We start from the raw sequence: 14756 nt of genomic DNA, 5'->3' as shown, positions 1-14756 counted from the left end.
CACTGGACACATCCTGTTCCCTGTCCTGTTTCTGTTTTACTGTCCACTGGACACATCCTGTCCTGTTCCTGTTTTACTGTCCACTGGACACATCCTGTCCCCTGTCCTGTTTCTGTTTTACTGTCCACTGGACACATCCTGTCCCCTGTCCTGTTACTGTTTTACTGTCCACTGGACACATCCTGTCCTCTTTACTGTTTTACTGTCCACTGGACACATCCTGTCCCCTGTCCTGTTACTGTTTTACTGTCCACTGGACACATCCTGTCCCCTGTCCTGTTACTGTTTTACTGTCCACTGGACACATCCTGTCCCCTGTCCTGTTTTACTGTCCACTGGACACATCCTGTCCCCTGTCCTGTTACTGTTTTACTGTCCACTGGACACATCCTGTCCCCTGTCCTGTTACTGTTTTACTGTCCACTGGACACATCCTGTCCCCTGTCCTGTTTTACTGTCCACTGGACACATCCTGTCCCCTGTACTGTTTTAATGTCCACTGGACACATCCTGTCCCCTGTCCTGTTACTGTTTTACTGTCCACTGGACACATCATGTCCCCTGTCCTGTTTCTGTTTTACTGTCCACTGGACACATCCTGTCCCCTGTCCTGTCCTGTTTTACTGTCCACTGGACACATCCTGTCCCCTGTCCTGTTACTGTTTTACTGTCCACTGGACACATCCTGTCCCCTGTCCTGTCCTGTTTTACTGTCCACTGGACACATCCTGTCCCCTGTCCTGTCCTGTTTTACTGTCCACTGGACACATCCTGTCCCCTGTCCTGTTATACTGTCCATACTGTCCCATGCTGACCAGTAAACACTATCCATGTCTCTACAGTACGGACCACTCTGTTCCACTGGTCACTAATCATCACTGACAACATGTTTCACTGTCCCAACCAAGAACACTTTCTGGGAGGGTTTTAGGTGTTCAGAGCGGCTTCACTTCGGTGCACAATGTATGTTTTTAACATTTTAAAAACGACTACAACAAGGAGGAAGACGACAGCTTTACATGGTAACGTTAGTATGCTCATCCTGACGGATTAAAAACTGAGAGAAATCAAATCATCTCTGCCTTTTTCTGTCCAACTCCTTTCTACCTCAAATGGGTCATTCTGGAAGATTTTCCCTGTTATTACGTACGGACAGCTGATCCAAAACAACACCCTGATCCACTGATGGACCAGTGATGTCTAGGGATGTGGATCGTTCCCTTTCACGATGATTGGATACGTATCTAGACACATGGGCTTCCATACTATACCGGTTTGATTACAGAATGAATCGGTGCATTTCGGGTTCGATGCGATACTTTGCTCTGACATTTGTTGCATAAACAAATTAATTGTCTGTTCTAAATCTGCTGCTGATGGAGCTCATGACGCTGTGGGCGGCTTTGAGCTGACCGTGTGTGTGTGGTGTGTGTGTGTGGCGTGTGTGTGTGTGGCATGTGTGTGTGTGACGTGTGTGTGGCGTGTGTGTGTGTGTGGCATGTGTGTGTGTGGCATGTGTGTGTGTGGCATGTGTGTGTGTGGCATGTGTGTGTGTGGCATGTGTGTGTGTGTGGCATGTGTGTGTGGCATGTGTGTGTGTGCCATGTGTGTGTGGCATGTGTGTGTGTGGCGTGTGTGTGTGTGTGTGTGTGTGACATACAATGCCTTCAGAAAGTATTCACACCCCGTTATTGTTGCAGCCTGAATTTAAAATGGATTAAATTGAGATGTGTCACTGGCCTTCATACAACATCCCATAATGTCAAAGTGGAATTATGTTTTTGGGGAAAATTTTTACTCGTAAAAAAATGAAAAGCAGTAAGTATTCAACACCTTTGTTATTAAGTTCACGAGGAAACATTTGCTTAAGTCACATAATAAGTTGCATGGACTCACTCTGTGTGCAATAATAGTGTTTAACATGATGTTTGAATGACTACCTCGTCTCTGTACCGCCACACATACAATGATCTGTAAGGTCCCTCAGTCGAAGCAGTGAATTTCAAACACAGATTCAACCACAACGACCAGGGAGGTTTTCCAATGCCTCACAAAGGGCAGCTATTGATAGATGGGTAACAATATAAACAGCAGACATTGAATATCCCTTTGAGCTTGGTGAAGTTATTAATTACACTTTGGAGGATGGTATCAATACACCCCAGTCACTACAAATATACAGGCGTCCTTCCTAACTCAGTTGCCGGAGAGGAAGGAAACTGCTCAGTTTATTGGTTGTGATAGGAGAAGACTGAGGATGGATCAACAACATTGTAGTTACTCCACAATACTAACCTACATGACCGAGTGAAAAGAAGGAAGCCTGTACAGAATAAAAATATTCCAAAACATGAATCCTGTTTTGCAATAAGGTACTAAAATCAAACTGCAAAAATTGTTGCAAAACTAGAAATTAAGTTCATGTCCTGAATACAAAGCGTTATGTTTGGGGCAAATGCAACACATCACTAAGTACCACTCTTCATATTTTCAAGCATGTTGGTGGCTGCATCATGTTATGGGTATGCTTGTCATCTACAAGGACTAGGAAGTTTTTTAAAGATACAAATGAACAGAATAGAGCTAAGCACAGGCAAAATCCTAGAGGAATACCTGGAGCTCACCATATAACTGGAGCTCACCATATAACTGAGCTCACCATATAACTGGAGCTCACCATATAACTGGACATATAACTAGAGCTCACCATATAACTGGACATATAACTAGAGCTCACCATATAACTGGACATATAACTAGAGCTCACCATATAACTGGAGCTCACCATATAACTGGACATATAACTAGAGCTCACCATATAACTGGAGCTCACCATATAACTGGACATATAACTGGAGCTCACCATATAACTGGACATATAACTAGAGCTCACCATATAACTGGAGCTCACCATATAACTAGAGCTCACCATATAACAGGACATATAACTAGAGCTCACCATTTAACTGGACATATAACTAGAGCTCACCATATAACTGGAGCTCACCATATAACTGGACATATAACTGGAGCTCACCATATAACTGGACATATAACTAGAGCTCACCATATAACTGGAGCTCACCATATAACTAGAGCTCACCATATAACTGGACATATAACTAGAGCTCACCATATAACTAGAGCTCACCATGTAACTAGAGCTCAACATATAACTGGACATATAACTAGAGCTCACCATATAACTGGACATATAACTAGAGCTCAACATATAACTGGACATATAACTAGAGCTCACCATATAACTGGATATATAACTAGAGCTCACCATATAACTGGACATATAACTAGAGCTCACCATATAACTAGAGCTCACCATATAACTGGAGCTCACCATATAACTAGAGCTCACCATATAACTGGAGCTCACCATATAACTGGAGCTCACCATATAACTGGAGCTCACCATATAACTAGAGCTCACCATATAACTAGAGCTCACCATATAACTAGAGCTCACCATATATAACTAGAGCTCACCATATAACTGGAGCTCACCATATAACTGGAGCTCACCATATAACTGGAGCTCACCATATAACTGGAGCTCACCATATAACTGGAGCTCACCATATAACTAGAGCTCACCATATAACTAGAGCTCACCATATAACTAGAGCTCACCATATAACTGGAGCTCACCATATAACTGGAGCTCACCATATAACTGGAGCTCACTATATAACTGCAATGATGACTGAGACAGTTTAGAACAGCAGGAAAAGTCTAAACGGGATCCTTGGGATGTCCCAACTCTGATGTCACCCCATTGAAGTTGAAATGTAAAATGGTTAAGCTAAGGGTAAGAGTAGGGGATAAGGTTAGGGTAGGGGATAAGGTAGAGTAGGTAAGGGTTAAGGTTAGGGTTTAGGGTAGGAGTAGGGGTTAGGGTAGGTAAGGGTTAAGGTAGGGATACAGTTTAGGTAGGGGATAAGGTTTGGGGTAGGTAAGGGTTAAGGTTAGGGTTTAGGGTAGGGGATAAAGTTTAGGGTAGGGGATAAGGTTTTGGGTAGGTAGGGGTTAATGTTAGGGTAGGAGTAGGGGTTAGGGTAGGTAAGGGTTAATGTTAGGGTAGGAGTAGGGGTTAGGGTAGGTAAGGGTTAGGTTTAGGTAGGGGATACAGTTTAGGTAGGGGATAAGGTTTAGGTAGGTAATGGTTAAGGTTAGGGTTTAGGGTAGGGGATAAGGTTAGGGTAGGTAAGGGTTAACATTAGGTTTAGGGTAGGAGTAGGGGTTAATGTTAGGGTAGGTAAGGGTTAAGGTTTAGGGTAGAGATATCCCAAGGATCCCAGATAGCACTAATCCTTCAGGGGTGCTCAAATCAAAATCAAATCAAATGTATTTATATAGCCCTTCGTACATCAGCTGATATCTCAAAGTGCTGTACAGAAACCCAGCCTAAAACCCCAAAAAGCAAGCAATGCAGGTGTAGAAGCACAGTGGCTAGGAAAACTCCCTAGAAAGGCCAAAACCTAGGAAGAAACCTAGAGAGGAACCAGGCTATGTGGGGTGGCCAGTCCTCTTCTGGCTGTGCCGGGTGGAGTTTATAACAGAACATGGCCAAGATGTTCAAATGTTCATAAATGACCAGCATGGTCGAATAATAATAAGGCAGAACAGTTGAAACTGGAGCAGCAGCACGGCCAGGTGGAAGTTTAAACTGGAGCAGCAGCATGGCCAGGTGGACTGGGGACAGCAAGTAGTCATCATGTCAGGTAGTCCTGGGGCATGGTCCTAGGGCTCAGGTCCTCCGAGAGAGAGAAAGAAAGAGAGAAGGAGAGAATTAGAGAACGCACACTTAGATTCACACAGGACACCGAATAGGACAGGAGAAGTACTCCAGATATAACAAACTGACCCTAACCCCCCGACACATAAACTACTGCAGCGTAAATACTGGAGGCTGAGACAGGAGGGGTCAGGAGACACTGTGGCCCCATCCGAGGACACCCCGGACAGGGCCAAACAGGAAGGATATAACCCCACCCACTTTGCCAAAGCACAGACCCCACACCACTGCTGCAGGAACACTCCAGACAGTAGTTAGGTTCAGGTCACAGGAACAACTGGCCCTGGTTCGGTCTAATGCCAGGAGCTGTTACATGCCATTAGGGAACCTCTTTATCACATGATCTCACTTTGATAGTATTTATTAAAGCTCATCTGTCCCAACTGTTAGTTATAGGTGACGGCTATATTCCTGTCTCCCCTGCTGGCTGGTATGCAGCATTACATCACTGTCCCATCACACGGCTGGCTAGCTGTATATTTATGTCTGTAGTCAGCTGACTATGTATTTATGGCTTTCATATTTACAACCAGAGTATTTCTGGTGTCTGGTTGAACTAGTTTCTCTTGAGTGTTCTGAACCAGTTGATATGGAGATGTCATGGCCTTAGAAAAGAGTGACTTATTTGACTATGAATGATATTTCTATGTGTCTGACTGGGGGTTCAGGAGGGGTGGAGCTACTGGGGGTTCAGGAGGGGTGGAGCTACTGAGGGGTCAGCAGGTGTGGAGCTACTGGGGGTTCAGGAGGTGGAGCTACTGGGGGTTCAGCAGGTGTGGAGCTACTGGGGGTTCAGCAGGTGTGGAGCTACTGGGGGTTCAGGAGGGGTGGAGCTACTGGGGTTCAGGAGGGGTGGAGCTACTGGGGGTTCAGGAGGGGTGGAGCTACTGGGGGTTCAGCAGGTGTGGAGCTACAGGGGGTTCAGGAGGGGTGGAGCTACTGGGGGTTCAGCAGGGGTGGAGCGACTGGGGGTTCAGGAGGGTGGAGCTACTGGGGGTTCAGGAGGGGTGGAGCTACTGGAGGTTCAGGAGGGGTGGAGCTACTGGGGGTTCAGGAGGGGTGGAGCTACTGGGGGTTCAGGAGGGGTGGAGCTACTGGGGGTTCAGGAAGGGGTGGAGCTACTGGGGGTTCAGGAGGGGTGGAGCTACTGGGGGTTCAGGAGGGGTGGAGCTACTGGGGGTTCAGGAGGTGGAGCTACTGGGGGTTCAGGAGGGGTGGAGCTACTGGGGGTTCAGGAGGGTGGAGCTACTGGGGGTTCAGGAGGGGTGGAGCTACTGGGGGTTCAGGAGGGGTAGAGCTACGATACTGCTGCAGTACTACTGCTGCACTACTAAAAGGGTCAAATAAGACAAGTGCAATATCACGTTTTATTCGTGATATTCATCGTAAACAACAGGTGTGGACGAACTGTGAAATGCTTAGTTACAGGTCGTTCCCAACAATGTAGAGAGAAAGAAAATAGAGAAATAATAGAACAGTAAAATAACGTAATAATAAATACGATAACGTGGTACTATACACAGAGTACCAGTACTGAGTCAATGATAACATGGTACTATACACAGAGTACCAGTACTGAGTCAATGATAACATGGTACTATACACAGAGTACCAGTACTGAGTCAATGATAACATGGTACTATACACAGAGTACCAGTACTGAGTCAATGATAACATGGTACTATACACAGAGTACCAGTACTGAGTCAATGATAACATGGTACTATACACAGAGTACCAGTACTGAGTCAATGATAACATGGAATGCTGCTGGCAGGGTGGTATGCTGCTGGCAGGGTGGTATGCTGCTGGCAGGGTGGTATGCTGCTGGCAGGGCGGTATGCTGCTGGCAGGGCGGTATGCTGCTGGCACGCCCTGCCAGCGGGGAATGCTGCTGGCAGGGTGGTATGCTGCTGGCAGGGCGGTATGCTGCTGGCAGGGTGGTATGCTGCTGACAGGGCGGTATGCTGCTGGCAGGGTGGTATGCTGCTGACAGGGTGGTATGCTGTTGGCAGGGTGGTATGCTGTTGGCAGGGTGGTATGCTGCTGGCAGGGTGGTATGCTGCTGACAGGGTGGTATGCTGCTGGCAGGGTGGTATGCTGCTGACAGGGTGGTATGCTGCTGACAGGGCGGTATGCTGCTGACAGGGCGGTATGCTGCTGGCAGGGCGGTATGCTGCTGACAGGGCGGTATGCTGCTGACAGGGCGGTATTCTGCTGGCAGGGCGGTATTCTGCTGGCAGGGCGGTATGCTGCTGGCAGGGCGGTATGCTGCTGGCAGGGCGGTATGCTGCTGGCAGGGCGGTATGCTGCTGACAGGGCGGTATGCTGCTGGCAGGGCGGTATGCTGCTGGCAGGGCGGTATGCTGCTGGCAGGGCGGTATGCTGCTGGCAGGGCGGTATGCTGCTGGCAGGGCGGTATGCTGCTGACAGGGCGTAATGCTGCTGGCAGGGCGGTATGCTGCTGACAGAGTGGTATGCTGCTGACTATGGGAGACTATGTAAAGTGGCTGTTCCACTGGATGTCATAAGGTGAATGCACCAATTTGTAAGTCGCTCTGGATAAGAGCGTCTGCTAAATGACTTAAATGTAAATGTAAATGTACTATACACAGAGTACCAGGGGTGGAGCTACTGGAGGGGTGGAGCTACTGGGGGTTCAGGAGGGGTGGAGCTACTGGGGGTTCAGGAGGGGTGGAGCTACTGGGGGTTCAGGAGGGGTGGAGCTACTGGGGGTTCAGGAAGGGGTGGAGCTACTGGGGGTTCAGGTAGGTAAAAAAACAGTGTTATACTGCATAACAAGTAGGCTGAAACAGTGTTACCACACAAGAATAAAAACGTATTGTAATGTTGGTTTTTTCTATATTACAATCCATCAACCAATCACCTCTGACCCTTCTTCTCTCTAGGATTCGTTAAAGGAGTACCCATGTGGAGGGGAACACACCCCCAGCCCCATCGCCTCTGCGGTTCCCCTGTCAGCCACCCCCTCTCTGACCAGGGAAACCCAGCTCACCGCTGTCACCACCACTACCGAGGCCGGCCACACCATCGCCCTGCTGGGGGACAAGAAGGGCTGGCTGCATAAGGTAGGCTGTACGCGCGGGGGCGTAAGGTAGGCTGTACGCGGGGCGTAAGGTAGGCTGTAGACGCGCGCGGCGTAAGGTAGGCTGTACGCGCGCGGGCGTAAGGTAGGCTGTACGCGCGGGCGTAAGGTAGGCTGTACGCCCGGGCGTAAGGTAGGCTGTACGCGCGGGGCGTAAGGTAGGCTGTACGCGCGGGGCGTAAGGTAGGCTGTACGCGCGGGGCGTAAGGTAGGCTGTACGCGCGGGGGCGTGAAGGTAGGCTGTACGCGCGGCGTAAGGTAGGCTGTGCGCGCGGGGCGTAAGGTAGGCTGTACGCGCGGGGCGTAAGGTGGCTGTACGCCCGTAAGGTAGGCTGTACGCGCGGGGCGTGAGGTAGGCTGCACGCGGGGGCGTGAGGTGGGCTGTACGCCCTGTAAGGTAGGCTGCACGCGCGGGGCGTAAGGTAGGCTGCTGCGCGGGGCGTGGGTAGGCTGCACGCGCGGGCGTGGGTAGGCTGTGCGCGGGGGCGTGAGGTAGGCTGTACGCGGGGGCGTAAGGTAGGCTGTGACGCGCGGGGCGTAAGGTAGGCTGTACGCGCGGGGCGTGAGGTAGGCTGTGCGCGCGGGGCGTGGTAGGCTGTACGCCCCTGTAAGGTAGGCTGCACGCCCCTGTAAGGTAGGCTGTACGCCCCCTGTAAGGTAGGCTGTACGCCCCTGTAAGGTAGGCTGTACGCCCCTGTAAGGTAGGCTGTGCGCGCGGGGCGTGAGGTAGGCTGTACGCACGGGGGCGTGAGGTAGGCTAGACAGACAGGCAGACAGGCAGACAGGCAGACAGGCAGACAGGCAGGCAGGCAGGCAGGCAGGCAGGCAGGCAGACAGACAGACAGACAGACAGACTCTCATTAACATGAAACATGTTGCTAATGTTAATTATGGATGAAACCAGATCCAGCTGACTGCTGTTCCTCAGCTTAAATACCCTCCCTCCTTAACACACTAACAAGACACGAGACACTCCCAAAATCTCACGCACACACACACACACACTCGCACAAGCACACACATTAACAAGACATTCCCTAATCACACACACACACACTCGCACAAGCACACACATTAACAAGACATTCCCTAATCACACACACACACACACACACACTGTGATAGGAGTAACCACAGAGACACACACACACACACACACACACACACACACACACACACACACACACTGTGATAGGAGTAACCACACACACACACACACACACACACACACACACACACACACACACACACACACACACACACACACACTGTGATAGGAGTAACCACAGAGACACACACACACACACACACACACACACACACACACACACACACACACACTGTGATTGGAGTAACCACAGACACAAGAACACTCAAAGGAATAGTTAATATGTTTTACTTTGTTAAATATCTAAAATATGGGATAGTAATATATACTGTGAACAGTTGTGGGAATCTGCAGAGCTCAACTACAAAACCCACAATGCAATGCTCTCTCTCCAGAAAAGCTGGCTGGCTAGCTAGAAAATGTAGCTACAAACAATACCAAAGTCAATATATGGAACTCGCATAATGCAACATTGACGCTCTCTCGCTCTGCAATGATTAAGCCTGGGTCTAGTACCCTGTTAAACTGTGGGACCTGGATAGGGTATGGTGATATAGCCTGGGTCTAGTACCCTGTTAAACCTTGGGACCTGGATAGGGTATGGTGATATAGCCTAGGTCTAGTACCCTGTTAAACTGTGGGACCTGGATAGGGTATGGTGATATAGCCTGGGTCTAGTACCCTGTTAAACTGTGGGACCTGGATAGGGTATGGTGATATAGCCTGGGTCTAGTACCCTGTTAAACTGTGGGACCTGGATAGGGTATGGTGATATAGCCTGGGTCTAGTACCCTGTTAAACTGTGGGACCTGGATAGGGTATGGTGATATAGCCTGGGTCTAGTACCCTGTTAAACTGTGGGACCTGGATAGGGTATGGTGATATAGCCTGGGTCTAGTACCCTGTTAAACCTTGGGACCTGGATAGGGTATGGTGATATAGCCTGGGTCTAGTACCCTGTTAAACCTTGGGACCTGGATAGGGTATGGTGATATAGCCTAGGTCTAGTACCCTGTTAAACTGTGGGACCTGGATAGGGTATGGTGATATAGCCTAGGTCTAGTACCCTGTTAAACTGTGGGACCTGGATAGGGTATGGTGATATAGCCTAGGTCTAGTACCCTGTTAAACTGTGGGACCTGGATAGGGTATGGTGATATAGCCTGGGTCTAGTACCCTGTTAAACTGTGGGACCTGGATAGGGTATGGTGATATAGCCTGGGTCTAGTACCCTGTTAAACCTTGGGACCTGGATAGGGTATGGTGATATAGCCTAGGTCTAGTACCCTGTTAAACTGTGGGACCTGGATAGGGTATGGTGATATAGCCTGGGTCTAGTACCCTGTTAAACTGTGGGACCTGGATAGGGTATGGTGATATAGCCTGGGTCTAGTACCCTGTTAAACTGTGGGACCTGGATAGGGTATGGGGATATGGCCTGGGTTTTGTACCCTGTTAAACTGTGGGACCTGGATAGGCTATGGTGATATAGCCTAGGTCTAGTACCCTGTTAAACTGTGGGACCTGGATAGGGTATGGGGATATGGCCCGGGTTTTGTACCCTGTTAAACTGTGGGACCTGGATAGGCTATGGTGATATAGCCTAGGTCTAGTACCCTGTTAAACTGTGGGACCTGGATAGGGTATGGGGATATGGCCCGGGTTTTGTACCCTGTTAAACTGTGGGACCTGGATAGGGTATGGTGATATAGCCCGGGTTTTGTACCCTGTTAAACTGTGGGACCTGGATAGGGTATGGGGATATGGCCCGGGTTTTGTACCCTGTTAAACCTTGGACCTGGATAGGGTATGGTGATATAGCCTGGGTCTAGTACCCTGTTAAACCTTGGGACCTGGATAGGGTATGGTGATATAGCCTGGGTCTAGTACCCTGTTAAACCTTGGGACCTGGTTAGGGTATGGTGATATAGCCTGGGTCTAGTACCCTGTTAAACCTTGGGACCTGGATAGGGTATGGTGATATGGCCTGGGTTTTGTACCCTGTTAAACCTTGGGACCTGGATAGGGTATGGTGATATAGCCCAGGTCTAGTACCCTGTTAAACCTTGGGACCTGGATAGGGTATGGTGATATAGCCCAGGTCTAGTACCCTGTTAAACTGTGGGACCTGGATAGGGTATGGTGATATAGCCCGGGTCTAGTACCCTGTTAAACTGTGGGACCTGGATAGGCTCTGGTGATATAGCCTGGGTCTAGTACCCTGTTAAACCTTGGGACCTGGATAGGGTATGGTGATATGGCCCGGGTTTTGTACCCTGTTAAACCTTGGACCTGGATAGGGTATGGTGATATAGCCCAGGTCTAGTACCCTGTTAAACCTTGGGACCTGGATAGGGTATGGTGATATAGCCCAGGTCTAGTACCCTGTTAAACCTTGGGACCTGGATAGGTATGGGGATATAGCCTGGGTCTAGTACCCTGTTAAACCTTGGGACCTGGATAGGGTATGGTGATAAATCCCAGGTCTAGTACCCTGTTAAACCTTGGGACCTGGATAGGGTATGGTAATATGGCCTGGGTCTAGTACCCTGTTAAACCGTGGGACCTGGATAGGGTATGGTGATATAGCCTGGGTCTAGTACCCTGTTAAACCTTGGGACCTGGATAGGGTATGGTGATATAGCCTGGGTCTAGTACCCTGTTAAACCTTGGGACCTGGATAGGGTATGGTGATATAGCCTGGGTCTAGTACCCTGTTAAACCTTGGGACCTGGATAGGGTATGGTGATATAGCCTGGGTCTAGTACCCTGTTAAACCTTGGGACCTGGATAGGGTATGGTGATATAGCCTGGGTCTAGTACCCTGTTAAACCTTGGGACCTGGATAGGGTATGGTGATATAGCCTGGGTCTAGTACCCTGTTAAACCTTGGGACCTGGATAGGGTATGGTGATAAAGCCTGGGTTTAGTATGCTGTTAAACCTTGGGACCTGGATAGGGTATGGTGATATGGCCTGGGTCTAGTACCCTGTTAAACCTTGGGACCTGGATAGGGTATGGTGATATAGCCCGGGTCTAGTACCCTGTTAAACCTTGGGACCTGGATAGGGTATGGTGATATAGCCTGGGTCTAGTACCCTGTTAAACCTTGGGACCTGGATAGGGTATGGTGATATAGCCTGGGTCTAGTACCCTGTTAAACCTTGGGACCTGGATAGGGTATGGTGATATAGCCTGGGTCTAGTACCCTGTTAAACCTTGGGACCTGGATAGGGTATGGTGATAAAGCCCAGGTCTAGTACCCTGTTAAACCTTGGGACCTGGATAGGGTATGGTGATATAGCCTGGGTCTAGTACCCTGTTAAACCTTGGGACCTGGATAGGGTATGGTGATATAGCCCGGGTCTAGTACCCTGTTAAGGGAGTCTAACCTGTACCAACATCAGCCCTTTGATAAGGTTGAAAAGAAATAGTTCATCTGATGCTTCTCTCTTCAGTACAGTTTTCAGTTGGCTCTCTCTCATTCACCTGACTCGGTTACTCTTGTACATTTCTAAATAGCCAACATACTAAAACAACGACTGGTAAAAAAAGGGGTTTAATTATTATTTTATCTCATGTTCATCATGTCATTCTTATTTGAAGGTCCTTACAAACGGTCTGTTCCAGGTATGTAGGAGTAAAAAACAAGAATTCTGGAAGAGATGGAGTCTGGGGAAAAAAAATAATATATATATATATTTAAATGAGGCTTGAATGGTGAAAACAAAACAGGTCATCATCCTCACTTTGCTTAACTTGGTGTTTCTTTCTTATCCGATGGTTTATATAACTCGCTCACCGTGAAGATAAGGTTTAAAATAATTGGATTATCTGCTGCTTCTCTCTTCAGGTTTTTTTTTTTTTTAATCACTGATTAGGCAGGCTAGCGGATCCCTCTGCAGGCCGAAATAAGCACCGCATACCTTGACTACATAATAAATAAATACATTAACTGGTCTAGGATCAGTGGGTTAACTGGTCTAGGAACAGTGGGTTAACTGACTTGTTCAGGGGATCAGTGGGTTAACTGGTCTAGGATCAGTGGGTTAACTGCCTTGTTCAGGGGATCAGTGGGTTAACTGGTCTAGGATCAATATATAATAATATATGCCATTTAGCAGACGCTTTTATCCAAAGCGACTTACAGTCATGTGTGCATACATTCTACGTATGGGTGGTCCCGGGATTGAACCCACTACCCTGGCGTTACAAGCGCCATGCTCTACCAACTGAGCTACAGAAGGACCAGTGGGTTAACTGGTCTAGTAACAGTGGGTTAACTGGTCTAGGAACAGTGGGTTAACTGGTCTAGGAACAGTGGGTTAACTGGTCTAGGAACAGTGGGTTAACTGGTCTAGGAACAGTGGGTTAACTTTCCTATAGTCCACGATCAGCTCCTTCGTCTTGTTCACGTCGAGGGAGAGGTTGTTGTCCTGGCACCACACTGCCAGGTCTCTGACCTCCTGCCTATAGGCTGTCTCATCGTTGAGGGAGAGGTTGTTGTCCTGGCACCACACTGCCAGGTCTCTGACCTCCTCCCTACAGGCTGTCTCATCGTTGAGGGAGAGGTTGTTGTCCTGGCACCACACTGCCAGGTCTCTGACCTCCTCCCTATAGGCTGTCTCATCGTTGAGGGAGAGGTTGTTGTCCTGGCACCACACTGCCAGGTCTCTGACCTCCTCCCTATAGGCTGTCTCATCGTTGAGGGAGAGGTTGTTGTCCTGGCACCACACTGCCAGGTCTCTGACCTCCTCCCTGTAGGCTGTCTCATCGTTGAGGGAGAGGTTGTTGTCCTGGCACCACACTGCCAGGTCTCTGACCTCCCTGTAGGCTGTCTCATCGTTGAGGGAGAGGTTGTTGTCCTGGCACCACACTGCCAGGTCTCTGACCTCCTCCCTGTAGGCTGTCTCATCGTTGAGGGAGAGGTTGTTGTCCTGGCACCACACTGCCAGGTCTCTGACCTCCTCCCTATAGGCTGTCTCATCGTTGAGGGAGAGGTTGTTGTCCTGGCACCACACTGCCAGGTCTCTGACCTCCTCCCTATAGGCTGTCTCATCGTTGAGGGGAGGTTGCTGTCCTGGCACCACACTGCCAGGTCTCTGACCTCCTCCCTGTAGGCTGTCTCATCGTTGAGGGAGAGGTTGTTGTCCTGGCACCACACTACCAGGTCTCTGACCTCCTCCCTGTAGGCTGTCTCATCGTTGAGGGGAGGTTGTTGTCCTGGCACCACACTGCCAGGTCTCTGACCTCCCTATAGGCTGCCTAGTCGTTGAGGGAGAGGTTGTTGTCCTGGCACCACACTGCCAGGTCTCTGACCTCCTCCCTGTAGGCTGTCTCATCGTTGAGGAGAGGTTGTTGTCCTGGCACCACACTGCCAGGTCTATGACCTCCCTATAGGCTGTCTCATCGTTGAGGGAGAGGTTGTTGTCCTGGCACCACACTGCCAGGTCTCTGACCTCCCTATAGGCTGTCTCATCGTTGAGGGAGAGGTTGTTATTCTGGCACCACACTGCCTGGTCTCTGACCTCCTCCCTGTAGGCTGTCTCATCGTCGAGGGAGAGGTTGTTGTCCTGGCACCACACTGCCTGGTCTCTGGTCTCGTCGTTGTCGGTGATCAGGCCTACCACCGTCGTAACTTTGTCAAACTTAATTATGGCGTTGGAGTCGTGAGGAGCCACGCATTCGTGGGTGAACAGGCACACACCCCTGAGGGGCCCCCCATGTTGAGG

The 14756-nt window shown here is 49.3% G+C and overlaps 1 protein-coding gene across 1 annotated transcript in view; it reads left to right on the top strand.

Annotated features, from left to right (window-relative positions):
- plxnb3 (plexin B3) overlaps positions 1-14756 on the top strand; it is a 325474-nt gene that overhangs the window by 140362 nt on the left and 170356 nt on the right. The window contains exon 4 of the mRNA XM_052484163.1: positions 7720-7899. Coding sequence (XP_052340123.1) covers positions 7720-7899 — 180 coding nt within the window. The remainder of the gene's footprint in view (positions 1-7719; positions 7900-14756) is intronic.

Source organism: Oncorhynchus keta, chromosome 28, assembly GCF_023373465.1.
Source record: "Oncorhynchus keta strain PuntledgeMale-10-30-2019 chromosome 28, Oket_V2, whole genome shotgun sequence".
Lineage (NCBI taxonomy): Eukaryota > Metazoa > Chordata > Actinopteri > Salmoniformes > Salmonidae > Oncorhynchus > Oncorhynchus keta.
Note: the sequence above shows the minus strand (reverse complement) of the source record. Positions and strands in the feature narration are given on the sequence as shown.